At 42.7% G+C, this 25,441-nt stretch overlaps 1 protein-coding gene and 1 pseudogene across 1 annotated transcript in view; both read left to right on the plus strand.

The window, feature by feature from the left end:
• LOC138649156 (mucin-5B-like) overlaps positions 1 to 25,441 on the plus strand; it is a 70,768-nt gene that overhangs the window by 1,130 nt on the left and 44,197 nt on the right. Inside the window, exons 3-18 of the mRNA XM_069739324.1 lie at positions 8,441 to 8,691; positions 8,918 to 9,101; positions 9,212 to 9,416; positions 10,427 to 10,611; positions 10,950 to 11,019; positions 12,229 to 12,329; positions 12,974 to 13,014; positions 13,112 to 13,240; positions 13,345 to 13,443; positions 13,767 to 13,935; positions 14,302 to 14,552; positions 14,779 to 14,962; positions 15,073 to 15,277; positions 18,651 to 18,835; positions 19,174 to 19,243; positions 19,963 to 20,063. Of these exons, the coding sequence (XP_069595425.1) occupies positions 8,441 to 8,691; positions 8,918 to 9,101; positions 9,212 to 9,416; positions 10,427 to 10,611; positions 10,950 to 11,019; positions 12,229 to 12,329; positions 12,974 to 13,014; positions 13,112 to 13,240; positions 13,345 to 13,443; positions 13,767 to 13,935; positions 14,302 to 14,552; positions 14,779 to 14,962; positions 15,073 to 15,277; positions 18,651 to 18,835; positions 19,174 to 19,243; positions 19,963 to 20,063 (2,430 nt within the window). The remainder of the gene's footprint in view (positions 1 to 8,440; positions 8,692 to 8,917; positions 9,102 to 9,211; positions 9,417 to 10,426; positions 10,612 to 10,949; positions 11,020 to 12,228; positions 12,330 to 12,973; positions 13,015 to 13,111; positions 13,241 to 13,344; positions 13,444 to 13,766; positions 13,936 to 14,301; positions 14,553 to 14,778; positions 14,963 to 15,072; positions 15,278 to 18,650; positions 18,836 to 19,173; positions 19,244 to 19,962; positions 20,064 to 25,441) is intronic.
• Positions 9,660 to 10,015, plus strand: LOC138649478 (14 kDa phosphohistidine phosphatase pseudogene; annotated as a pseudogene).

The following is a 25,441-nucleotide window of genomic DNA, read 5'->3' on the forward strand; positions in this document are numbered from 1 at the left end:
GTGCTGCAATAGCACCGATCGTAGGCCAGAGCCTAGTGCAGGCCCAGCAGGGCCTGCAGAGGCTGATTGGCGCGATCGATGCGAACGACGATCGCGCCAATCACCGGGCACAGCGGCGGTGTTACCGCGCTGTGCCCAGCTGTTCCCTGCCCGGCTTTTCCCTGCCCCGTGCCGGCTGTCCCCTGCACCCATACCCTCTGCCCCCTGCTGTAGCGGCCTGGATCGGTGCTGCCATGGCACCGATCACAGGCCAGTGACTAGTGCAGGCCCAGCAGGGCCTGCAGGAGCTGATTGGCGCGATCAACGATCGCGCCAATCACAGGGCACAGCGGCGGTCACGTTGTGACCGCTGTGTGCCCTGCTGGTGACCTGGCAGTGACCTGCCTAAGATCGGAGGGATCCTAGGCAGTTGCCATGGTCACCAAGCCCTGCAGGGATTGGTGGGATCGATGTTATCATTCGATCCCACCAATGACAGCTCACAGCAGCGGTGTGACCGCTCTGTGACCTGTCTGTCACCTGCAGGTGACCTGTGTGACCGCTCTGCAGGGGTCCTCACTCTAGCTGAGGGACTCCTGCTGAGCGGTCACACAGCCAGATCTTGTCTTGCTGGGCCTTGTGGTGCTACAGAAGCCTGTAACACCACAATCCCCTGCGATACAAAAAAGCGGAAGAAAGAAAACCAAAGAAAGAAAACCAAAGAAAGAAGAGAGACTACAAAAGGTAAGTGCTAACAGCCCCTACCCAGTCTCATTTCACCCACCCATCCCCCCTTCCACCCACCCCTCCCCCCCTTCCCCCTCTTCCCCCTCTTCCCCCTCTTCCCCCTCTTCCCCCTCTTCCCCTCTTCCCCCCCTTCCCCCTCTTCTTTACCCCCTCCGTCCCTCTTTGCGCTGCCTCCGTGCGCACGTTTAGCAGCCGCCGAGCGTTGATTGGTGACGCAGTTCACCGATCAACACTCGTGCTCGCTTTTTTTTCAGCAGCCCCCTTTGCCCAATTCCGTACACCCATCCCGCAGCCACCAAACTTTGATAAGTGACGCAGTTCACTTATCAGAGCTTGTGCCTGCCGTTTTCCTTTTTTTTTTCTCTCCCACATCTCCGTGCGCTCACCCCGCGCGCATCTAACCCGTGCTTTCCTTTTTTTTTTCCCCACATCTCCGTGCGCTCACCCCGCCGCGTCTAACCCGTGCTTTCCTTTTTTCTTTTTTTTTCTCCCACATCTCCGTGCGCTCACCCCACCGCGTCTAACCCGTGCTTTCCTTTTTTTTTTTTTTTTTTTTCAACCACATCTCCGTGCGCTCACCCCACCGCGTCTAACCCGTGCTTTCCTTTTTTCTTTTTTTTTTCTCCCACATCTCCGTGCGCTCACCCCACCGCGTCTAACCCGTGCTTTCCTTTTTTCTTTTTTTTTTCTCCCACATCTCCGTGCGCTCACCCCACCGCGTCTAACCCGTGCTTTCCTTTTTTTTTTTCTCCCACATCTCCGTGCGCTCACCCCACCGCGTCTAACCCGTGCTTTCCTTTTTTTCCCCCACATCTCCGTGCGCTCACCCCGCCGCGTCTAACCCGTGCTTTCCTTTTTTTTTTTTTTCTCACATCCCTGTGCACGCACCCAGCAGCCGCTGAACTTTGGTAAGTGACGCGGTTCATTTATCAGAGCTCTCGTGCCTGCGGGTTTTTTTTCACATCCCCGTTCACACACCCAGCAGCCGCCAAACTTTGGTAACTGACGCGGTTCACTTATCAGAGCTAGGGCTTGCTGTTTTATACTTTTCTTTCACAGGTATTTTTTTTCCTTTAGCTTTTTGTTTTCAGAGTAGTTTGCACCAAGCACTATCCCCCAACACTTACACAGTTACCAATAAAGTACACTCAAGCACCACACTTACAAATAAAATGTCCCGCTCGTCCCGTTCGTCCCAACGGCGCTATTCAGTGGAGGAGGCATATGCTTTCCTTGCCTCCGACACTGATAGCGAGGGAGAGGATCCCACTTTTCTTTATTTTTCTGATTCTTCCTCATCCTCTTCCCACTCCTCATCTTCCTCCTCCGGCCCTGCGGAACCGCCACGCAGACGCCGCAGGACAGAAGATGAGGCTAGGCCCACCATTGCTGAAGACGAACCAGCACACCCCACTGCGGATCCCATATGGACCAGGCCCCCCGAAAATTACGAGCCACTGATTCCTGATTTTGTGGCAGAATCAGGAATCAAGTTTGACACCACCGGCCTCACAGAACTAGACTTTTTCAAAGTCTTTTTCTCTGAGGCTTTCGTTAACCTCATGGTGGAGCAAACTAATCTGTATGCTCGGCAATTTTTGGCCCAAAACTCGGGTTCATCATATTCTAACTGGTCTCCTGTAGACGCAGTTGAAATGATGCAGTTTTGGGGCCTGGTCCTCCATATGGGGATTCTGAAAAAGCCTGAACTTCGGCAATATTGGAGTGTGGATATTTTATATAACACTCCAGTATTCAGAATGGTCATGACCCGGACGCGTTTTGAGGCCATCCATAAATTCCTGCATTATTCCGATAATGCACGGTGTCCCGCACGAGATGACCCCAACTTTGACCGTCTGTTCAAAGTTCGGCCGGTCATCGAACACTTCAACAAAAAGTTTGCAGAAGTGTACGTGCCTCAAAGGGACATCTGCGTGGATGAGTCCTTAATTCATTTTAAGGGGCGGCTCGGATTCCGTCAATACCTGCCCAGCAAGAGGGCCAGGTACGGAATCAAACTCTACAAGCTGTGTGAGAGTACCTCAGGGTACACCCACAGCTTTAGAGTCTACGAGGGGAAGGACAGCAGGATTGAACCGCCTGAGTGTCCCCCTGTCCTGGGAGTGAGTGGGAAAATAGTGTGGGATTTGGTGCACCCACTGCTGGATAAAGGTTATCACCTCTATACCGATAACTTTTATTCCAGCATCCCACTCTACAAATCTCTCTTTGCGCGAGGTACCGTAGCCTGCGGTACTGTCCGCAAAAATCAGAGAGGCCTCCCAAAGACGCTACTTGGGCAGATTCTCAGAAAAGGTGAGAGCAAAGCCCAATGTAGCGACCACCTGCTGGTTGTCAAGTACAAGGACAAAAGGGATGTCCTTCTGTTGACCACCATACACGGTGATGGCAGCGCCCTCAGCACTGTTCGGGGTACCTCTGCACAGGTCTTGAAACCGGACTGTGTACTTGGGTACAACAAAAACATGGGGGGCGTTGATCTCTCCGATCAACTCCTCCAACCGTACAGTGCTTTGAGAAAGGCCAGGGTGTGGTACAAAAAGCTGTCCGTGCACATCGTACAAATGGCAATGCTCAACGCTTTCCTGCTGTCACGATGTGCACGCAACACCGATACGTCGTACCTTCATTTCCAAGAGGTAGTGGTTAAGGCCCTGATGTTTGGCACGAGGGAAGGAGCGGGCCCCAGTACTTCTGGAACTGAAGGTGCACGTATCGTACCAGGCCAGCATTTTCCTGGGGTGGTCCCGCCAACTGAAAAAAAAGGTAAGCCGCAAAAAAGGTGCCGAGTGTGCTACAAAAGAGGAATTCGAAGGGACACCATCTATCAATGCGACACCTGCCCCGACAAACCTGGCCTGTGTATGAAGGATTGCTTTAAATTGTACCACACCTCCATGCACTACTAATTTACTTTCCAGGAAATAGAATAATTCCAAAGTTGGCACATCTACGTAGGTTCTCTGGGGGTCTACTTTCCAAAATGTTGTCACTTGTGGGTTTTTTTCCTGTTTAGGCACATCAGGGGCTCTGCAAACGGAACATGACGCCCGCAGACGATTCCATCAAAGTCTGCATTCAAAAACGTCAGTACTTCCCTTTCGAGCCCCAACGTGTGCCCAAACAGTTTTTTCCCACATGTGGGGTACCAGCGTACTCAGGGCAAATTGGACAACAACTTTTGTGGTCCAATTTCTCCTGTTACCCTTGGGAAATTAAAAAATTGGGGACTAAAAGATCATTTTTGTGGGCAAAAAATAGGATTTTTTATTTTCACGCCCGGGCGTTATAAACTTTAGTGAAACACTTGGGGGTTCAAAGTTGTCACCACACATCTAGACAAGTTCCTTAGGGGGTCTAGTTTCCAAATTGGGGTCACTTGTGGGGGGTTTCCACTGTTTAGGCACATCAGGGGCTCGTCAAACGGAACGTGACGGCCGCAGATGATTCCATCAAAGCCTGCATTCCAAAACGTCACTACTTCCCTTCCGAGCCCTGACGTGTGCCCAAACAGTAGTTTTCTCCCACATATGGGGTACCAGCCTACTCAGGACAAATTGGACAACAACTTTTGTGGTCCAATTTCTCCTGTTACCCATGGGAAATTAAAAAATTGGGGACTAAAAGATCATTTTTGTGGGCAAAAAATAGGATTTTTTATTTTCACGCCCGGGCGTTATAAACTTTAGTGAAACACTTGGGGGTTCAAAGTTGTCACCACACATCTAGTCAAGTTCCTTAGGGGGTCTAGTTTCCAAATTGGGGTCACTTGTGGGGGGTTTCCACTGTTTAGGCACATCAGGGGCTCGTCAAACGGAACGTGACGGCCGCAGACGATTCCATCAAAGCCTGCATTCCAAAACGTCACTACTTCCCTTCCGAGCCCTGACGTGTGCCCAAACAGTAGTTTTCTCCCACATATGGGGTACCAGCCTACTCAGGACAAATTGGACAACAACTTTTGTGGTCCAATTTCTCCTGTTACCCATGGGAAATTAAAAAATTGGGGACTAAAAGATCATTTTTGTGGGCAAAAAATAGGATTTTTTATTTTCATGCCCGGGCGGTATAAACTTCTGTGAAGCACTTGGGGGATAAAAGTGCTCACCACACATCTAGATAAGTTCCTTAGGGGGTCTAGTTTCCAAAATGGGGTCACTTGTTGGGGGTTTCCACTGTTTAGGCACATCAGGGGCTCACCAAACGCGACGTGGCGTCCGATCTCAATTCCAGCTAATTTTAGCTTGAAAAAGTCTTATGGCGCTCCTTCCCTTCTGAGCCCTGCCATGCGCCCAAACAGTGGTTCCCCCCCCACATATGGGGTATTGTCTTACTCTGGACAAATTGGACTATAACTTTTATGGTCCAATTTCTTCAGTTACCCTTGTGAAAATAAAAAATTGGGGACTAAACGATCATGTTTGTGGAAAAAATATGTTTTTTTATTTTTACGCACGGGCGGTATAAACTTCTGTGAAGCACTTGAGGGATAAAAGTGCTCACCACACATCTAGATAAGTTCCTTAGGGGGTCTAGTTTCCAAAATGGGGTCACTTGTGGGGGGTTTCCACTGTTTAGGCACATCAGGGGCTCACCAAACGCGACGTGGCGTCCGATCTCAATTCCAGCTAATTTTAGCTTGAAAAAGTCTTATGGCGCTCCTTCCCTTCTGAGCCCTGCCATGCGCCCAAACAGTGGTTCCCCCCCACATATGGGGTATTGTCTTACTCAGGACAAATTGGACTACAACTTTTATGGTCCAATTTCTTCAGTTACCCTTGTGAAAATAAAAAATTGGGGACTAAACTATCATGTTTGTGGAAAAAATACGTTTTTTTATTTTTACGCACGGGCGGTATAAACTTCTGTGAAGCACTTGGGGGATAAAAGTGCTCACCACACATCTAGATAAGTTCCTTAGGGGGTCTAGTTTCCAAAATGGGGTCACTTGTTGGGGGTTTCCACTGTTTAGGCACATCAGGGGCTCACCAAATGCGACGTGGCGTCCGATCTCAATTCCAGCTAATTTTAGCTTGAAAAAGTCTTATGGCGCTCCTTCCCTTCTGAGCCCTGCCATGCGCCCAAACAGTGGTTCCCCCCACATATGGGGTATTGTCTTACTCAGGACAAATTGGACTACAACTTTTATGGTCCAATTTCTTCAGTTACCCTTGTGAAAATAAAAAATTGGGGACTAAACGATCATGTTTGTGGAAAAAATACGTTTTTTTATTTTTACGCACGGGCGGTATAAACTTCTGTGAAGCACTTGGGGGATAAAAGTGCTCACCACACATCTAGATAAGTTCCTTAGGGGGTCTAGTTTCCAAAATGGGGTCACTTGTGGGGGGTTTCCACTGTTTAGGCACATCAGGGGCTCACCAAACGCGACGTGGCGTCCGATCTCAATTCCAGCTAATTTTAGCTTGAAAAAGTCTTATGGCGCTCCTTCCCTTCTGAGCCCTGCCATGTGCCCAAACAGTGGTTCCCCCCCACATATGGGGTATTGTCTTACTCAGGACAAATTGGACTACAACTTTTATGGTCCAATTTCTTCAGTTACCCTTGCGAAAATAAAAAATTGGGGACTAAACTATCATGTTTGTGGAAAAAATACGTTTTTTTATTTTTACGCACGGGCGGTATAAACTTCTGTGAAGCACTTGGGGGATAAAAGTGCTCACCACACATCTAGATAAGTTCCTTAGGGGGTCTAGTTTCCAAAATGGGGTCACTTGTTGGGGGTTTCCACTGTTTAGGCACATCAGGGGCTCACCAAATGCGACGTGGCGTCCGATCTCAATTCCAGCTAATTTTAGCTTGAAAAAGTCTTATGGCGCTCCTTCCCTTCTGAGCCCTGCCATGCGCCCAAACAGTGGTTCCCCCCACATATGGGGTATTGTCTTACTCAGGACAAATTGGACTACAACTTTTATGGTCCAATTTCTTCAGTTACCCTTGTGAAAATAAAAAATTGGGGACTAAACGATCATGTTTGTGGAAAAAATACGTTTTTTTATTTTTACGCACGGGCGGTATAAACTTCTGTGAAGCACTTGGGGGATAAAAGTGCTCACCACACATCTAGATAAGTTCCTTAGGGGGTCTAGTTTCCAAAATGGGGTCACTTGTGGGGGGTTTCCACTGTTTAGGCACATCAGGGGCTCACCAAACGCGACGTGGCGTCCGATCTCAATTCCAGCTAATTTTAGCTTGAAAAAGTCTTATGGCGCTCCTTCCCTTCTGAGCCCTGCCATGCGCCCAAACAGTGGTTCCCCCCCACATATGGGGTATTGTCTTACTCAGGACAAATTGGACTACAACTTTTATGGTCCAATTTCTTCAGTTACCCTTGCGAAAATAAAAAATTGGGGACTAAACGATCATGTTTGTGGAAAAAATACGTTTTTTTTATTTTTACGCACGGGCGGTATAAACTTCTGTGAAGCACTTGGGGGATAAAAGTGCTCACCACACATCTAGATAAGTTCCTTAGGGGGTCTAGTTTCCAAAATGGGGTCACTTGTGGGGGGTTTCCACTGTTTAGGCACATCAGGGGCTCACCAAACGCGACGTGGCGTCCGATCTCAATTCCAACTAATTTTAGCTTGAAAAAGTCAAATGGCGCTCCTTCCCTTCTGAGCTCTGCCATGCGCCCAAACAGTGGTTCCCTCCACATATGGGGTATCAGCGTACTCAGGACAAATTGGACAACAACTTTTGCAGTCTAATTTCTCCTCTTACCTTTGGGAAAATAAAAAAATTGTTGCTAAAAGATCGTTTTCATGACTAAAAAGTTACATTTTCATTTTTTCTTTCAACATTGCTTTAGCTCTCATGAAGCACCAGAAGGGTTAATAAACTTCTTGAATGTGGTTTTGATCAGCTTGAGGGGTGCAGTTTTTAGAATGGTGTCACTTTTGGGTATTTTTTGCTATATAGACCCCTAAATGTGACTTCAAATGTGAGGTGGTCCCTAAAAAAAATGGTTTTGTAAATTTTGTTGTAAAAATGAGAAATTGCTGGTCAACTTTTAACCCTTATAACTCCCTAACAAAAAAAAAAATTGTTTCCAAAATTGTGCTGATGTAAAGTAGACATGTGGGAAATGTTAATTATTAAGTTTTTTGCGTGACATATCTCTGTGATTTAAGGGCATAAAAATTCAAAGTTCGAAAATTGCGAAATTTTCTAAATTTTCGCCAAATTTCCATTTTTTTCACAAATAAACGCAGGTAATATCAAAGAAATTTTAGCACTATCATGAAGTACAATATGTCACGAGAAAACAATGTCAGAATCGCCAAGATCCGTTGAAGCGTTCCAGAGTTATAACCTCATAAAGGGACAGTGGTCAGAATTGTAAAAATTGGCCCGGTCATTAACGTGCAAACCACCCCCGGGGCTTAAGGGGTTAAAGGGAACCATAATTGCAATGTTAGATCTGCTTTCAAATTATTTTTTCTAATAACCGAACATCAAAATAGCCAAAGACTCAATGAAAGCCCAAAAATACCTTATTACTCCCTGGTGAGAGGAGTTTCAGGTAAATTATTATTAATGAGGTTAAGCATCAAAAACCAATTAGATTATTTTATGTTTTTCTTAAAAAATAAAATCTGAGATGTTTTTATTAGACATAAATGTTCAATGATCTAAATCGGATTTCATTCTTTTCTACTTCCAATAGGTGTGTGTAGCGGATGGGGTGACCCTCATTACATCACCTTTGATGGCACCTATTACACTTTCCTGGACAATTGTACATATGTTCTTGTGCAGCAAATTACTCCCAAATATGACAACTTCCGGGTCCTTGTTGACAACTACTTCTGTGATGCTGAAGATGGTTTGTCCTGTCCACAATCTATCTTGGTTTACTACAAATCTTCTGAAATTGTTTTGACGCGTATGATGTACGAAGGAAAAATGCAAAACAGGGTAAGAAAACAATTTGAAAGTCCTGATTCATACTTTCCTACACCACCAATTAACAATGCCAACTTCCAAAATCTCCAAGTCCGTATGGCCTTTGAATTATTGTATGTGCTATAAGCTATATATTGGATTCTTATTCTCTGATGACCATTTTGTCTATTTTGTTTCATTGTGACTACATTGACTGTTATCTATTTGCCACTTAACAATTTCCAACCATTGTCTACAGATTAGATTGAATAATGACTGGGTAACACCAGGGTTCACCAAGGATGGCATTACTGTATCTAGTGCTGGCATTAACATGAATGTGGAGATCCCAGAAATTGGTGCATTCATCTCATTCAGTGGAATGATCTTTGCTATTAATCTGCCATTCAGTAAATTTGGCTACAACACAGAAGGACAGTGTGGTACGTGATATTTCAGATATTTTTACGATTTTTTTAACTTTAGATATATATCTCCAAAAAAACAGCAGGCATTAATATTAACATATATTTCACGCTGTGTTCCAACTTAGGTACTTGCTCGAACAACAGCAATGAAGACTGCAGATTGCCAGGTGGCAAGATAGTAGAAGATTGCTCCCAGATGGCTAACTACTGGAAGGTCAATGTAACAGGCAAGCCATACTGTAATTCACCTCCACCAACTTCACCACCGACTCAACCTCCTCCACCTCCAACATGTCCACCATCAGATGTTTGTGATATCATCTTAAGCGAGTAAGTTGGAATGCAATTGTTCAATATATTTCATATCATACTGTACATGTTTAATAAAAATAATGCTCTCTTTGCATTTCTTCAAACTCTTTAGGTAGGTATGAAAAATCCAATTTTTTTCATAAAATGGCTGAGCTGCTTTGCTAGTGTGCAAAATGGTTTATATGCTATAATAAATTTGGTCAAAGGGAAGGTGGGGGCGGTTTGATAGTGGATTGGCTGCTGTGCTGTCCTGGACAGACGATGGAGGAGCGCAGGCTGGAGCAGATTCCAGTGGTAGATATAGATGCGGATGGAGTGTTCAAGTAAGTACTGATGCAGGTCAACATGACAAAAGGGTTGGACTAGTACAAGGACATCATGGCTGGGGAGATCACGCTGATTTCTATGACAAGGCAGTTTCAGAGATCGATAAATATTGGGTCTATGAACGTGCATGTCTGGAATGAGGCAGAATTTACCACAACAGCAGCAGCAGGAAAATCCACATTTATTGCTATTCATTGAGTTTTGGCCATGACAAACATGCACCGACCACGGAATTAATAAAACTGAAATATCCAGATTATGAAGTGACCTGGTCAGATGAAGGATATTAAATTTATTACCACTCAGCGACTTGTCACTTATCACACATGTACCGTTCCTAAAAAGGGCACAGCGATGTATAAAATAACCAGCCAGAAGGATAAATTAATTGTCCTCAACTGACTGTGACCAGGTCCAGTGTGAAGATCACATGTGCCAGTGTATTGGGTGGTGTTGTCATTTATTAGAAAATACGTCACACCAAGGTAATAGTTTTCTTTTATTGCTTCACTGGCTGCAGCTGACACAGGGTTGGAAACACCCCTCATACCAGTAATGACTGTCGCCTTGTGTGTATTGCATAGAGTCCCTTTTTCCTGGCACCTCCATGTCTGATTTTTGCCATTGCAGATTAAATACTATAATACTGGTATCCAGTAATATACATATAATAATATATGCATTTTCTTCTAATTTTAAAGGGTGTTTGCTGATTGTCAGGAAATTATTGATCCAAATCACTACTATGACGCCTGTGCATTTGATGCCTGTCGTATGCGCAATAACTCTGAGGAAATAGTGTGTTCCAGTTTGGAAGCTTATGCCTCTTTGTGCATTGCCAATGGAATTTGTGTAGACTGGAGAAGCAAGACTAATGGACATTGTCGTAAGTGTTTTTCAGTGTTTTTTTTATTTTATATGATATGCAACCACAGGGGAAGATCTATAAAAATCAGTTTAATTGAAAAGATTTTTAGTGATTGCTCGACCAATAAATTGTAGTTTTATTTGTTTTTCCATTATTATAGTATGTTATCAACTGAATTGGTTTCTTTTGATCACCAATTTCATGAGTTTTTCTTTGCACTGGTATATAGTACATCTCCTTTATTGTGTCTTTGCTTACTTATAATACTTTTAGCATTTCATACAATTGGCAATGTCAGTTGTTGTACATTGTAAAGATTATAATCTAATTTGCTCTTTTTTTTTTCTGAAATGTAGCATACAATTGCCCTGCTGGAAAGGTGTACAACCCTTGTGGACCAATGCATGTCAAAACCTGCGAAAACAAGTAAGAATTATTCAAAGCAAAATAATCTCCATATATTGTTTCTGCAAATATGAAATGAAAACATATTCATTTGATCTGTAAATGAGTTAAGCTTTTAGGGATTGAGCCATCACTCACCGTCTTCTGAGTACATACGTGAGTCATTGAGCGCAATCCCCTGGTTGAAAAACTCCCTCTATTAAAGAGATGGTTTGGGCCTTTAAAATTGATTGCCTATTATTAGGAAATGTTATCAATGTCTGATTGGTGGGGGTACGACACCCAATACCGACACCGATTGGTTGTTCCCCTTGTCAGCGGCAGCTACATCAGCAGCATAGTATTGGCTTCTGGGTACTGTAAATTAAACAGGGGAGAGATGTTCATTTTCCGTTGTTGGCCTCTATTCCGTTAATGGAGCTGTGCTGAGCTCTTCCGGCAGCCACCGACTATGGGAACAGCTGTTCGGTTTGGGTATTGGGTGCCATATCCCCACCAATCAGAAATTGATGACCTATTCTAAGGACAGACCATCGATAAAGGGTTGATTGTGACTTGTAGGATCGCTTCTTCCAACAGGTGGCGCTATAGAGTTAAGTCCTCTTTTTCTCAGAAGAGGCAAATTGCATATTATATTTCCCAGAGGAGCATTGCACGGCGAATAAGCCTCCTTACCTTGACAAGCCAGAGATGGTATGTCACTCTCCATAAGGATAAACGATACCCCTTAGACCCCAGTCCAGAGCCTCTCACCTAGCCAAATTAGTTATCATGCTTCGCATTGACGAGGCCAACAGCCCGAAACACCGTGTCTGCGAATTGAGATATTGATTTGGCTTTTATCCTAAGTCATATTGCACGGCTCGTTAAAGGGTTGATTGTGACTTGTAGGATCGATACTTCCAACAGGTGGCGCTATAGAGTTTAAGTCTTCTTTTTCTCAGAAGAGGCAATTTGCATAAGGACAGACCATTAATGCTAAAGTCCCTTTAACTAAAGTTAGCTCCCTCTGGCTTCACAATGTATGACTGGGCACATCTTCGCCTAGCAATAACTGTAATAGCTGTGAATGACAAGGCAAGACTCACGGCAACAAATAGATCTCCATGTTTGATTCAACGTGTAAATTATATTATCTTTTTGGAAAATCCCCTTTAAGACTGAGAGGGCTGATCAACAATTAGTAATATATCACACATAAGTGCATTTATATTCTTACTGTTATTACAGAGAAGTTCAGAACTCTGAGAATGACCAAACTGAAGGCTGTTTCTGTCCTGATGGATCCATGCAGTTCAACTCTGTCACCGACGTCTGCGTTAAGAGCTGCAGTATGTATCTACATATACAATCATTGAAATGTTTGTTAAAAATTACTGATTAAAAAACAGTTTTTAAATAATCCACATATATTCATTAACACATATTCTGATGATATACGTTGTGAGTGAATTAAACTAAAACTATAAATGCACTTTTTTAGCTCATATTGCGCATATAGGTAGTCATAGACCACAAAGACTTGGCTAGGAGAGTAAAATATTGAAAAGGACAGTATATCTGAAATGGGAAAAAGGGTAAAGCACTAATTATATTTCCAAAATATATATTTATATACCTGACTGCAGAGGTATCAGGAGCCAAATATAATTCTTCATAGCCTTAAAAATTCCTGGTTATAGCTGCAATTTTGTGCTCTGAATGTTATTACATGGAGTCCACCTAAAGCCCAAACTGCACAAACTATTAAAGTAAATGCTCACGATAAAGACTGAAAATAACTGTAGCATTTCGCTACAAATACGCTTTACATTTTTTAACAGCTGAATGTCAAAAAATGCCAAAGATCACTAATGTTTTTGCCAGGTTTCTATATCTTATACTATTTTATTAGTGAAGAAGCGCTTTTCTTTATATATTGAAATAAATGTATTGTATATATTATTCTAATAAACGTTTCAATTTTCTGAAACAGTTCCACCGGAGGTCTGTGTGTACAATGACAACACGTACAAAGTAAGTGCAAAAATCGAAACTTTTAACATCTGAAATGAGAGAATAAAGTCATAGTTGGACAAAAATAAATGATTCTGTTTTGTTTTTCTTTTTATAGCTTGGAACTAAAATTCCACAATCCGAAAATGAATGCATGGACTGTTCTTGTACAGATGAGAAAGATCCAGAGACCTCACTATACCTAGTCTCATGTCAACCCATAATATGCAACACGGAATGTGACCCGGTCAGTACCAAGAATACAAATGTCCTTATCTATTCACAGCTTATTTTACGTGGGCATCATATTTAAATGTATTTTATATTTACCAATTATTTTGCATCTTTTAGGGAATGGAACTTGTACATTCTGAAGGTGAATGCTGTGGCAAATGCATATATGATACTTGTGTAATGAAAGGCAAAGACAACTCAACAATCATTTTGAAGGTATTCTAATTCATAAATGCTCCAAAACTAATGTCAGCTGTTTTATATGGACTTTATAAGGTTACAAAACATTGAGACACAGCACCTCTCTTCTTCATAATCTGTGTCTGGTAATGTCACCTGACTCTATTTAGGTAAAATTGTAAATACGAGATATAATCCATTGATAAGAGTGATGCTATTTTTGCCTAATTGCAGACGTCAAGATTCCTTTACATTTTTTGAGGGTAGAATTGTTGACACCATTTTGTATTAATTTGACCTAATTGGATGCAACAGAACTATTCTAATTTTTCTGTTTCATTGTATTTTACATTATCTAGATTAATGAAACACTGACTGTGAATGACTGTACAAAGGCCGTATGCCGTGGAGATAATGTTGTTACCCTTGAGTCAGAGACTTGTCCAGAACAAAAGCCACTGTCCTGTGCTAGTGGATTACCCCCTAAGATAATCGAAGATGGATGCTGTTCATATTATGAATGCGAATGTGAGTTTTACAAAATGCTCAATTTCCATTCAAGTAATAATAATGATAAGAAAAATTCATAAGACGCTGTTTATACTAGCAGTCTAAGCTCTTTAAAGGGAACCATAATTGCAATGTTAGATCTGCTTTCAAATTATTTTTTCTAATATCCGATCATCAAAATAGCCAAAGACTCAATCAAAGCCCCAAAATACCTTATTACTCCCTGGTGAGAGGAGTTTCAGGTAAATTATTATTAATGAGGTTGAGCATCCAAATATATTAGAATATTTTTTTGTTTTTCCTTAAATAAAGATCTGAGATGTCTTATTAGACATAAATGTTCAATGATCTAAATCTGATTTCATTATTTTCTACTTCCAATAGGTGTGTGTAGCGGATGGGGTGACCCTCATTACATCACCTTTGATGGCACCTATTACACTTTCCTGGACAATTGTACATATGTTCTTGTGCAGCAGATTACTCCCAAATATGACAACTTCCGGGTCCTTGTTGACAACTACTTCTGTGATGCTGAAGATGGCTTGTCCTGTCCACAATCTATCTTGGTTTACTACAAATCTTCTGAAATTGTTTTGACCCATATGATGTACGAAGGAAAAATGCAAAACAGGGTAAGAAAACAAGAAGAAAGTCCTGATTCATACTTTTCTACAAAACAATTAACAATGCCAACTACCAAAATCTCCATGTCCGTATGGCCTTTGAATTATTGTATGTGCTATAAGCTATATTGGTTTCTTATTGTCTGATGATGACCATTTTGTCTATTTTGTTTCATGGTGACTGCATTGACTGTTATCTATTTGCCACTTAACAATTTCCAACCATTGTCTACAGATTAGATGGAATAATGACTGGGTAACTCCAGGGTTCACCAAGGATGGCATTACTGTATCTAGTGCTGGCATTAACATGAATGTGGAGATCCCAGAAATTGGTGCATTCATCTCATTCAGTGGAATGATCTTTGTTATTAATCTGCCATTCAGTAAATTTGGCTACAACACAGAAGGACAGTGTGGTACGTGATATTTCAGATATTTTTACGATTTTTTTAACTTTAGATATATATCTCCAAAAAAACAGCAGGCATTAATATTAACATATATTTCACGTTGTGTTCCAACTTAGGTACTTGCTCGAACAACAGCAATGAAGACTGCAGATTGCCAGGTGGCAAGATAGTAGAAGATTGCTCCCAGATGGCTAACTACTGGAAGGTCAATGTAACAGGCAAGCCATACTGTAATTCACCTCCACCAACTTCACCACCGACTCAACCTCCTCCACCTCCAACATGCCCACCATCAGATGTTTGTGATATCATCTTAAGCGAGTAAGTTGGAATGCAATTGTTCAATATATTTCATATCATACTGTACATGTATAATAAAATAATGCTCTTTTTGCATTTCTTCAAACTTTTTGGGTAGGTATGAAAAATACAATTTTTTTTTCATAAAATGGCTGAGCTGCATTGCTAATGTACAAAATGGTTTATATACACTGTGTTCTAAATTATTATGCAAATTGGATTTAAGTGTCATAAATATTTAATTGTTTTGTTTTTCAAATAAACTCATGGATGGTATTGTGTCTCAGGGCTCAATAGATAACTGAAATCAATCTTAAACACATGTGATAATTAGTTTTCCAGGTGATTCTAATTAAAGGAAAAGTACTTAAAAATCATGTTCCACATTATTAAGCAGGCCACAGGTTTCAAGTAATATGGGAACTAAAAAGGATCTCTCTGCTGCTGAAAAGCGTTAAATAGTGCAATGCCTTGGACAAGGTATGAAAACATTAGATATTCCACGAAAACTTAAGAGTGGTCATCATACTGTAAAGAGATTTGTGACTGAAACAGAGCACAGACAGAGTTCATGCAGATAAAGGCATAATGAGGAAGGTTTCTGCCAGACAAATTCATGGGATTAAGAGAGCAGCTGCCAAAATACCATTACAAAGCAGCAAACAGTTATTTGAAGCTGCTGGTGCCTCTGGAGTCCCTCGAACCTCAAGGTGTAGGATCCTTCAAAGGCTTGCTGTGGTGCATAAACCTAATATTCAGCCACCCTTAAACAGTGTTCACAAGCAGAAACAGTTGCAGTGGACCCAGACATACATGAAGACTAATTTCCAAACAGTCGTGTTTACTGATGAGTGTCAAGCAACCCTGGATGATCCAGATGGATGGAGCAGTGGATGGTTGGTGGATTGCCACCATGTCCCATCAAGGCTGCGACGTCAGCAAGGAGGTGGAGGAGTCACATTTTGGGCTAGAATCACGGGGAAACAGCTGGTAGGACGCTTTAAGGTTCCTGAAGGTGTGAAAATGACCTCTACAAAGTATTTAGAGTTTCTGACTGACAACTTTCTTCCATGGTCTAAAAAGCAGAAACGTGCCTTCAGGAGCAAAATCATCTTCATGCATGGCAGTGCGCCATTTTTTGCTGCAAAGAACACCTCTGAGTCATTGGCTGCTATGGGCATAAAAGGAGATAAACTCATGGCGTGGCCACCATCTTTCCCTGACCTCAACCGTACAGAGAACCTTTGGAGTATCATCAAGCAAAAGATCTATGAGGGTGAGAGGCCGTTCACATCAAAACAGCAGCTCTGGGAGGCTATTCTGACTTCATGCAAAGAAATACGAGCAGAAACTCTCCAAAAACTCACAAGTTCAATGGATGCAAGAATTGTGAAGGTGATATCAAAGAAGGGGTCCTATGTTAACATGTAACTTGGCCTGTTAGGAGGTTTTGGAGTTAAATAGCTGTTTTGTTCAGTGAATGTGACCTCCTAATGCTGCAAATTCCACAAATTAGCATTTTCAGATCTATAAAACATATCAAATGTATAGAAATTCTACTGTGCCTAATAATTTGGAACAGTGCATTTTGAGTTTTTATTTATTTTGGAGATTATACTGTTATCATTGGGAGGTTTCTTCAATAAAATTCAATGTATAATCTAACGGGTGATGACTTTTATTAGACTGACTGTCATTTGCACCGACCATTTAAGAAAATCCGAGAAAAATATAATTTGCATAATAATTTGGAACACAGTGTACTATAATACATACAGTATGGTGGAAGGGAAGGTGGGGGCGGGTTGATAGTGGGTTGGCTGCTGTGCTGTCCTGGACAGATGAAGGTGGAGTGCAGGCTGGAGCTGATTCCAGTGGTAGATATAGATGCGGACTGGTTGTTCAAGTATGTACTGATATAGGTCAACATAAAGGAAGGTTTGGGTCAATGAATGTATGTGTCTGGAAGGAGGCAGAATTTACCACAACAGCAGCAGCAGGAAAATCTACATTTATGGCTACTTATTGGGTTTTGGCCAAAAATGCATCGACCACGGTATTAAAAAAAATGGAAAAATCCATACTATGAAGTGATCTAGTCATATGACGGATACTAAATCCAGGAGCACACAGCGACTTGTCACTTATCACACATGTACTGAGGAGCTGTTTCTACAACCCTTGCTAACAAGGGGGCAGCGATGTATTAAATAACCAGCCAGAAGTACGAATTAATTGTCCCCAAGGGACTGAAACCAGGTCCGGTGTGGGGATCACATGTGCCAGTGAACTGGGTGGTGGTGTCATTTATTAGAAAACTAGATGGTGGCTTGATTCTAACGCATTGGATATTCTAGAATATGTAGCCAGGTAGTATATAACACAGCTACGTAATTTATAGCACAGCCATGCAGTATATATCACAGGCTACGTAGTATATAGCACAGTGACATAGTGTATAACACAACCAACACAGTATATAACACAGCCCACACTGTATATAACACAGCCCACATAGTATATAACACAGCCCACGTAGTATATTGCACAACCATGTAGTATATAACACACCCCACATAGTATATAGCACAGCGACGTACTATAAAACAACAGCCCACGCAGTATATAACACAGGCCATGCAGTACATAACACATCTCACGTAGTATGTAACACAGCCCACAAAATTAGTTACATACTCACCTTCCGGCGGTCCCTGGATCCAGCCCAGGCTTTTTGCGATGCTCCTAGCGACTCTCCGTTCCCAGTAATGCCTTGCGGCAATAACCAGTGATGATGTAGCGGTCTAGCGAGACCGCTATGTCATCATCTAGCGAGACCGCTACATGATCTCGAGTCATTGCTGCAATGCATTCTTGGGACCGGAGGGTCGTGAGGAGCGGCAAAGGCTGCCGTGGACGTCGGAAGGTGACAATATAATGTTTTTTTTATTTTTTTATTATTATTAACATTATATGTTTTTACTATTGATGCTGGATAGGCAGCATCAATAGTAAAAAGTGAAGCGGTGTTTAAATCCCGCCCCAATATCGCTGATTGGTCATGGCACGCCAGGACCGACCAATCAGCGACCCGGGATTTCCGTTACAGACAGAAGTTACAGACAAACAGACGGAAGTAGCCCTTAGACAATTATATATACAGATACGTCACACCAAGCTTGTAGTTTTCTTTTATTGCTTCACTGGCTGCAGCTGACACAGGGTTGAAACCACCCCTCACACCAGTAATGACTGTCACCTTGGGGGTATTGCATAGAATCCCTTGTTCCTTCCACCTCCATGTCTGATTTTTGTCATTGTAGATTAAATACTATAATACTGGTATCCAGTAATATACATATAAAAATATATGCATTTTCTTCTATTTTTAAAGGGTGTTTGCTGATTGTCACGAAATTATTGATAGAAATCACTACCATGAAGCCTGTGCCTTTGATGCCTGTCGTATGCGCAATAACTCTGAGCAAATAGTGTGTTCCAGTTTGGAAGCTTATGCCTCTTTATGCGTTGCCAATGGAATTTGTGTAGACTGGAGAAACAAGACTAATGGACATTGTCGTAAGTGTTTTTCAGTTTTTTTAAATTTTTTTTATATGATATGCAACCACAGGGGAAGATCTATAAAAATCAGTTTAAAAGAAAACATTTTTAGTCATTGCTCGACCAATGGAATTGTATTTTTATTTGTTTCTTCCCTTATTATAGTGTCTTATCAACTGAGTTGGTTTTCGATCACCAATTTCATGAGTTTTTCTTTGTACTGGTATATAGGATATCTCCTTTATTGTGTCTTTGCTTACTTATAATACTTATAGCATTTCATACAATTGGCAATGTCAGTTGTTGTACATTGTTAAAATTATAATCTAATTTGCTCTTTTTTTTCTGAAATGTAGCATACAATTGCCCTGCTGGAAAGGTGTACAACCCTTGTGGGCCAATGCATGTCCAGACCTGCGAAAACAAGTAAGAATTCTTTAAATCAAAATAATATCCCTATATTATTTCTGAAAATATGAAATGAAAACGGATTCATTTGATCTGTAAATTAGTTAAGATTTTAGGGATTGACCCATCACTTCTGAGTACTTATGTGAGTCATTGAGGGCAATCCCCTGGTTGAAAACCTCCCTCTATTAAAAAGATGGTTCAGGCCTTTAAAATTGATTGCCTATTATTAGGATATGTTATCAATTTCTGATTGGTGGGGGTACGACACCCCATACCCACACCGATTGGCTGTTCCCGGTGTCGGCGGCAGCTACACCAACTGCATAGTATTTGCGCACTGTAAATTAAACAGGGGACAGATGTGCTTTATCTGGTGGTGGCCACCATTCCATTAATGGAGCTGTGCTGAGCTCTTCCGGCAGCCACCAACAATGGGAACAGCTGTTCGGCTGGTGTATCGGGTGTCATATCCCCACAAAGCAGAAATTGATGACCTATCCTAAGGACAGACCATTAATGCTCAAGTCCCTTTAACAAAATTTAGCTCCCCCTTGCTTCACAATGTATGACTGGATCTTCGCCTAGCAATAACTGTAATAGCTGTGAATTACAAGGCAAGAGTCACGTCAATGAATAGATCTCTATGTTTGATTCAATGTGTAAATTATATTATCTGATTAATAATTAGTAATATATGACTCATATGTACATTTATATTCTTACTGTTATTGCAGAGAAGTTCAAAACTCTAACAATGACCAAACTGAAGGCTGTTTCTGTCCTGAAGGAGCCATGCTGTTAAACTCTGTCACCGACGTCTGCGTTAAGAGCTGCAGTATGTATCTACATATACAAACACTGAAATATTTATTAAAAATTATTGGGAAAAAAACAGTTTTTAAATAATCCAGATCTATTCATTAACACATAGCGGCAGGCATACCAGGAAGCTGTTTAGGGCCCCCGCTCCCCCAGGGGCCCCCAGCCAGTGGTCTGGCACTGATAGTGGTGCATCATGCAGCTGCTATGGGGCCCAAGAGTTACGGGGCCCGCCTGCTGTCAAAGCCAACTCCTCTGTGCCCCATTCAACTGCTCTAATCAGTGTAGATTGAAAAGGCTCTACAGAAAGCCATGCCCACATGTGACCAGCGCACCACTTTGATTCCGCCCCTTCCTATCTCCATACACATGTGCCTAACTACGCCCTTTGTGTGACATCAGTGGATGGTGCGTGAGGCATGGAATGGTGGTAGTGCTAGAACTGCTGCTGCAGGAGCGGGTGACGGTGTACGCGGTACTGCGCTGGGTGATGCACATGATGCAGGTATTGCCAGGCCATACACGTTATCTGTGGCCTCTTTGTAGTGGGCACAGCAGATATGTGCCTGCTGGAGGGAGTTTTACTTCAGGAGATAGCGCTAACTGTGGCTGTAGACCAGTCTATGGGGCCTGCCCGCTCCTGTGTCTGCGGTACAGGCTGCTGGCACTGTGTATGTGCGACCTTCATGCCAAGTACAGACCCCTCCATGTAATATTCCACCGTCACCTCATATGAGTCTGTTGAGATCTATAGAGCTGCATCTCCTTTGTAACAGTCTATATGGCAGCAAGCTACATTATATTCTATGGGGGGCTGTATTATTCTATGAGGGAGTATTGCATCATACTCTTCGATGGGGCTACATTATATTCTATGGAGAGGTGGGCTGTATTATATTATACGGGGGGCTACATTATATTCTCTGGGGGCTGTATGATATTTATTATATTTTATGAGGGGTGATTGCATCATACTCTATAAGGGGACTATATTATACTATATGAAGGGGCTACATTATATTCTATGTGGGGGCTCTGTTATTTTCTAAGGGGGCTGCATTATACTATATGAGGAGGGCTACATTGTATTTTATGGAGGGGCTACATTATACTATATAAGGGGGCTGCATTATATTTTTAGGGGGGCTGAATTATACTCTATGAGGGGCTACCATATTATCTATGGAGGGGCTGCATTATACTATATGAGGGGGGCTGCATTATATTCTGTGGGGGTTACATTATATTGTATGGTGGGACTGCATTATACTCTGTGGGGTGGCTGCATTATGCTCTATGGGGTGGCTGCATTATACTATATGTAGGCTGCATTTTAGTGTATTGAGGACTGTGAGGAATACATTATACTACATGAAGAACTATGGGGTGCATTATACTAAGGGAAGTGAATTGTACTACATGGATGACTATGGTGGTGCATTATACTATATGGAGCACTATGAGGATTGTACTATACTATATGGAGGACTGAGCAGTGTATTTTAATATATGGAGGACTATGAGGAGTGTTGTTGTGAATTCTGTGGCTGAGTTCACTTCTGTGGTCACAAGTGGTATTGCAGTCTCTGGGCTTCCTCCCTCAGGTGTTTTGGTGAGCTCGTTGGCTGCCTTGCTATTTAGCTCCACCTGAGTCTGTCTTCCTTGCTCCTTGTCAATGTTCCAGTGTTGGATCTGAGCTACTGCATCTTTCCTTGGGCCTGCTGCTCTGCTAGATAAGTGCTTCTAGTTTGTTTTCTGTTTTTTCTGTCCAGCTTGCTATTAACTTTTGCTGGAAGCTCTGAGAAGCAAAGGGGTGCACCGCCGTGCTGTTAGTTCGGCACGGTGGGTCTTTTTGCCCCTTTGCGTGGTTTTCGTTTTAGGGTTTTTTGTAGACTGCATAGTTCTCTTTGCTATCCTCGCTCTGTCTAGAATATCGGGCCTCACTTTGCTGAATCTATTTCATTCCTACGTTTGTCTTTTCATCTTGCTAACAGTCATTATATGTGGGGGGCTGCCTATTCCTTTGGGGTATTTCTCTGAGGTAAGTCAGGCTTGTATTTCTATCTTCAGGCTAGTCAGCTCCTCAGGCAGTGCCGAGTTGCATAGGTAGTTATAGGCGCAATCCACTGCTGCTTATAGTTGTGTGAGGATAGATCAGGTACTGCAGTCTACAGAGATTCCACGTCTCAGAGCTCGTCCTATTGTTTTTGGTTATTGCCAGATCTCTGTATGTGCGCTGATTACTGCACGCTGTGTTGCCTGATTGCCAGCCATAACAGTACAAGGAGCCTCACCAATGATTCCCAATAGAGGGAAAAAAGAAATCCTGACATCATTTTTTTTTCTTAGCTCTGTCTTCAGTCTTTTTTTTCCCCTAGACATTAGAGTGCTTCAGGACACAGCTGTGGACATGGATATTCAGGCTCTGTGCTCCTCAATGGATAATCTCGTTGTAAATGTACAAAAGATTCAAGATACTATTGATCAGAAATCGATGCTAGAACCAAGAATTCCGATTCCTGATTTGTTTTTTGGTGACAGAACTAAATTCCTGAGCTTCAGAAATAATTGTAAGCTATTTTTGGCCTTGAAACCTCATTCTTCTGGTAATCCTATTCAACAGGTTTTGATTATTATTTCTTTTTTGCGCGGCGACCCACAGGACTGGGCGTTTTCTCTTGCACCAGGAGATTCTGCATTGAGTAATGTTGATGCATTTTTCCAGGCGCTGGGATTGCTTTACGATGAGCCTAATTCAGTGGATCAGGCTGAGAAAAATCTGCTGGCTTTATGCCAGGGTCAGGATGATGTAGAAGTATATTGTCAGAAATTTAGAAAGTGGTCAGTACTCACTCAGTGGAATGAATCTGCGCTGGCAGCTTTGTTCAGAAAGGGTCTCTCTGAAGCTCTTAAGGATGTAATGGTGGGATTTCCTATGCCTGCTGGTTTGAATGAGTCTATGTCCTTGGCCATTCAGATCGGTCGTCGCTTGCGTGAGCGTAAATCTGTGCACCATCTGGCGGTATTGTCTGAGAGTAAACCTGGGCCTATGCAGTGCGACAGGACTATGACTAAAGTAGAACGGCAAGAACACAGACGTCTGAACAGACTGTGTTTCTATTGTGGTGATTCTACTCATGCTATTTCTAATTGTCCTAAACGCACTAGGCGGTTCGATAGCTCTGCCGTTATTGGTACTGTACAGTCCAAATTCCTTTTGTCCATTACCTTAATGTGCTCTTTGTCTTCGTATTCTGTCATGGCGTTTGTGGATTCAGGCGCTGCCCTGAATCTGATGGATTTGGATTATGCTAAACGTTGTGGATTTGTATTGGAGCCTTTGCGGTGTCCTATTCCGTTGAGATGAATTGATGCTACACCTTTGGCCAAGAATAAGCCTCAGTACTGGGCCCAGCTGACCATGTGCATGGCTCCTGCACATCAGGAAGTTATTCGCTTTCTGGTACTGCATAATTTGCATGATGTGGTCGTGTTGGGGTTGCCATGGCTACAAACCCATAATCCAGTATTGGATTGGAAACTCTATGTCGGTAACCAGCTGGGGTTGTCAGGGAGTACATGGTGATGTTCTATTTTTGTCTATTTCGTTATCCATTCCTTCTGACATCCCAGAGTTCTTGTCGGACTTTCAGGATGTATTTGAAGAGTCCAAGTCTGATGCCCTACCTCCGCATAGGAATTGTGATTGTGCTATCGATTTGATTCCTGGTAGTAAATTCCCTAAGGGTCGTTTATTTAATTTGTCCGTACCTGAACACACCGCTATGCGCAGTTATGTGAAGGAGTCCCTGGAGAAGGGACATATTCGCCCATCGTCGTCACCATTGGGAGCAGGGTTCTTTTTTGTAGCCAAGAAGGATGGTTCGCTAAGACCGTGTATTGATTACCACCTTCTTAATAAGATCACTGTTAAGTTTCAGTATCCCTTGCCATTGATTTCTGACTTGTTTGCTCGGATTAAGGGGGCTAGTTGGTTTACTAAGATTGATCTTCGTGGTGCGTATAATCTGGTGAGAATCAGGCAGGGAGATGAATGGAAAACGGCATTTAATACGCCCGAGGGTCATTTTGAGTATCTGGTGATGCCGTTCGGACTTGCCAATGCTCCATCTGTTTTTCAGTCTTTTATGCATGACATTTTCCGTGAGTATCTGGATAAATTCTTGATTGTTTACTTGGATGACATTTTGATCTTCTCAGATGATTGGGAGTCTCATGTGAAGCAAGTCAGAATGGTTTTCCAGGTACTGCGTGCTAATTCCTTGTTCGTGAAGGGATCAAAGTGTCTCTTCGGTGTGCAGAAGGTTTCATTTTTGGGGTTCATCTTTTCCCCTTCTACTATCGAGATGGATCCGGTTAAGGTTCAGGCCATCCAGGATTGGACTCAGCCGACATCTCTAAAAAGTCTGCAGAAATTCCTGGGCTTTGCTAATTTTTATCGTCGCTTCATCTGTAATTTTTCTAGCATTGCCAGACCATTGACCGATTTGACCAAGAAGGGTGCTGATTTGGTTAATTGGTCTTCTGCTGCCGTGGAAGCTTTTCAGGAGTTGAAGCGTCGTTTTTGCTGTGCCCCTGTGTTGTGTCAACCTGATGTTTCTCTTCCGTTCCAGGTCGAGGTTGATGCTTCTGAGATTGGTGCAGGGGCGGTTTTGTCACAGAGAGGTTCTGGTTGCTCAGTGTTCAAACCATGTGCTTTCTTTTCCAGGAAATTTTCTGCTGCTGAGCGTAATTATGATGTGGGCAACCGAGAGTTGCTGGCCATGAAGTGGGCATTCGAGGAGTGGCGTCATTGGCTTGAGGGTGCTAAGCATCGCGTGGTGGTTTTGACTGATCATAAGAACCTTACTTATCTTGAGTCTGCCAAGCGCTTGAATCCTAGACAGGCCCGTTGGTCGTTATTTTTTGCTCGTTTTGATTTTGTGATTTCATACCTTCCGGGCTCTAAAAATGTGAAGGCGGATGCTCTGTCTAGGAGTTTTGTGCCCGACTCTCCGGGGTTATCTGAGCCGGCGAGTATCCTCAAGGAAGGAGTCATTGTGTCTGCCATCTCCCCTGATTTGCGGAGAGTGTTGCAGAAATTTCAGGCTAATAAACCTGATCGTTGTCCGGCCGAGAAACTGTTCGTCCCTGATAGGTGGACTAGTAAAGTTATCTCTGAACTTCATTGTTCGGTGCTGGCCGGTCATCCAGGAATCTTTGGTACCAGGGAGTTGGTTGCTAGATCCTTCTGGTGGCCGTCTCTGTCACGGGATGTGCGTGCTTTTGTGCAGTCCTGTGGAATTTGTGCTAGGGCTAAGCCCTGCTGTTCACGTGCCAGTGGGTTGCTTTTGCCCTTGCCGGTCCCGAAGAGGCCTTGGACACATATTTCGA

The sequence above is a fragment of the Ranitomeya imitator genome, chromosome 9 (genome assembly GCF_032444005.1).
Source record: "Ranitomeya imitator isolate aRanImi1 chromosome 9, aRanImi1.pri, whole genome shotgun sequence".
Classification (NCBI taxonomy): domain Eukaryota; kingdom Metazoa; phylum Chordata; class Amphibia; order Anura; family Dendrobatidae; genus Ranitomeya; species Ranitomeya imitator.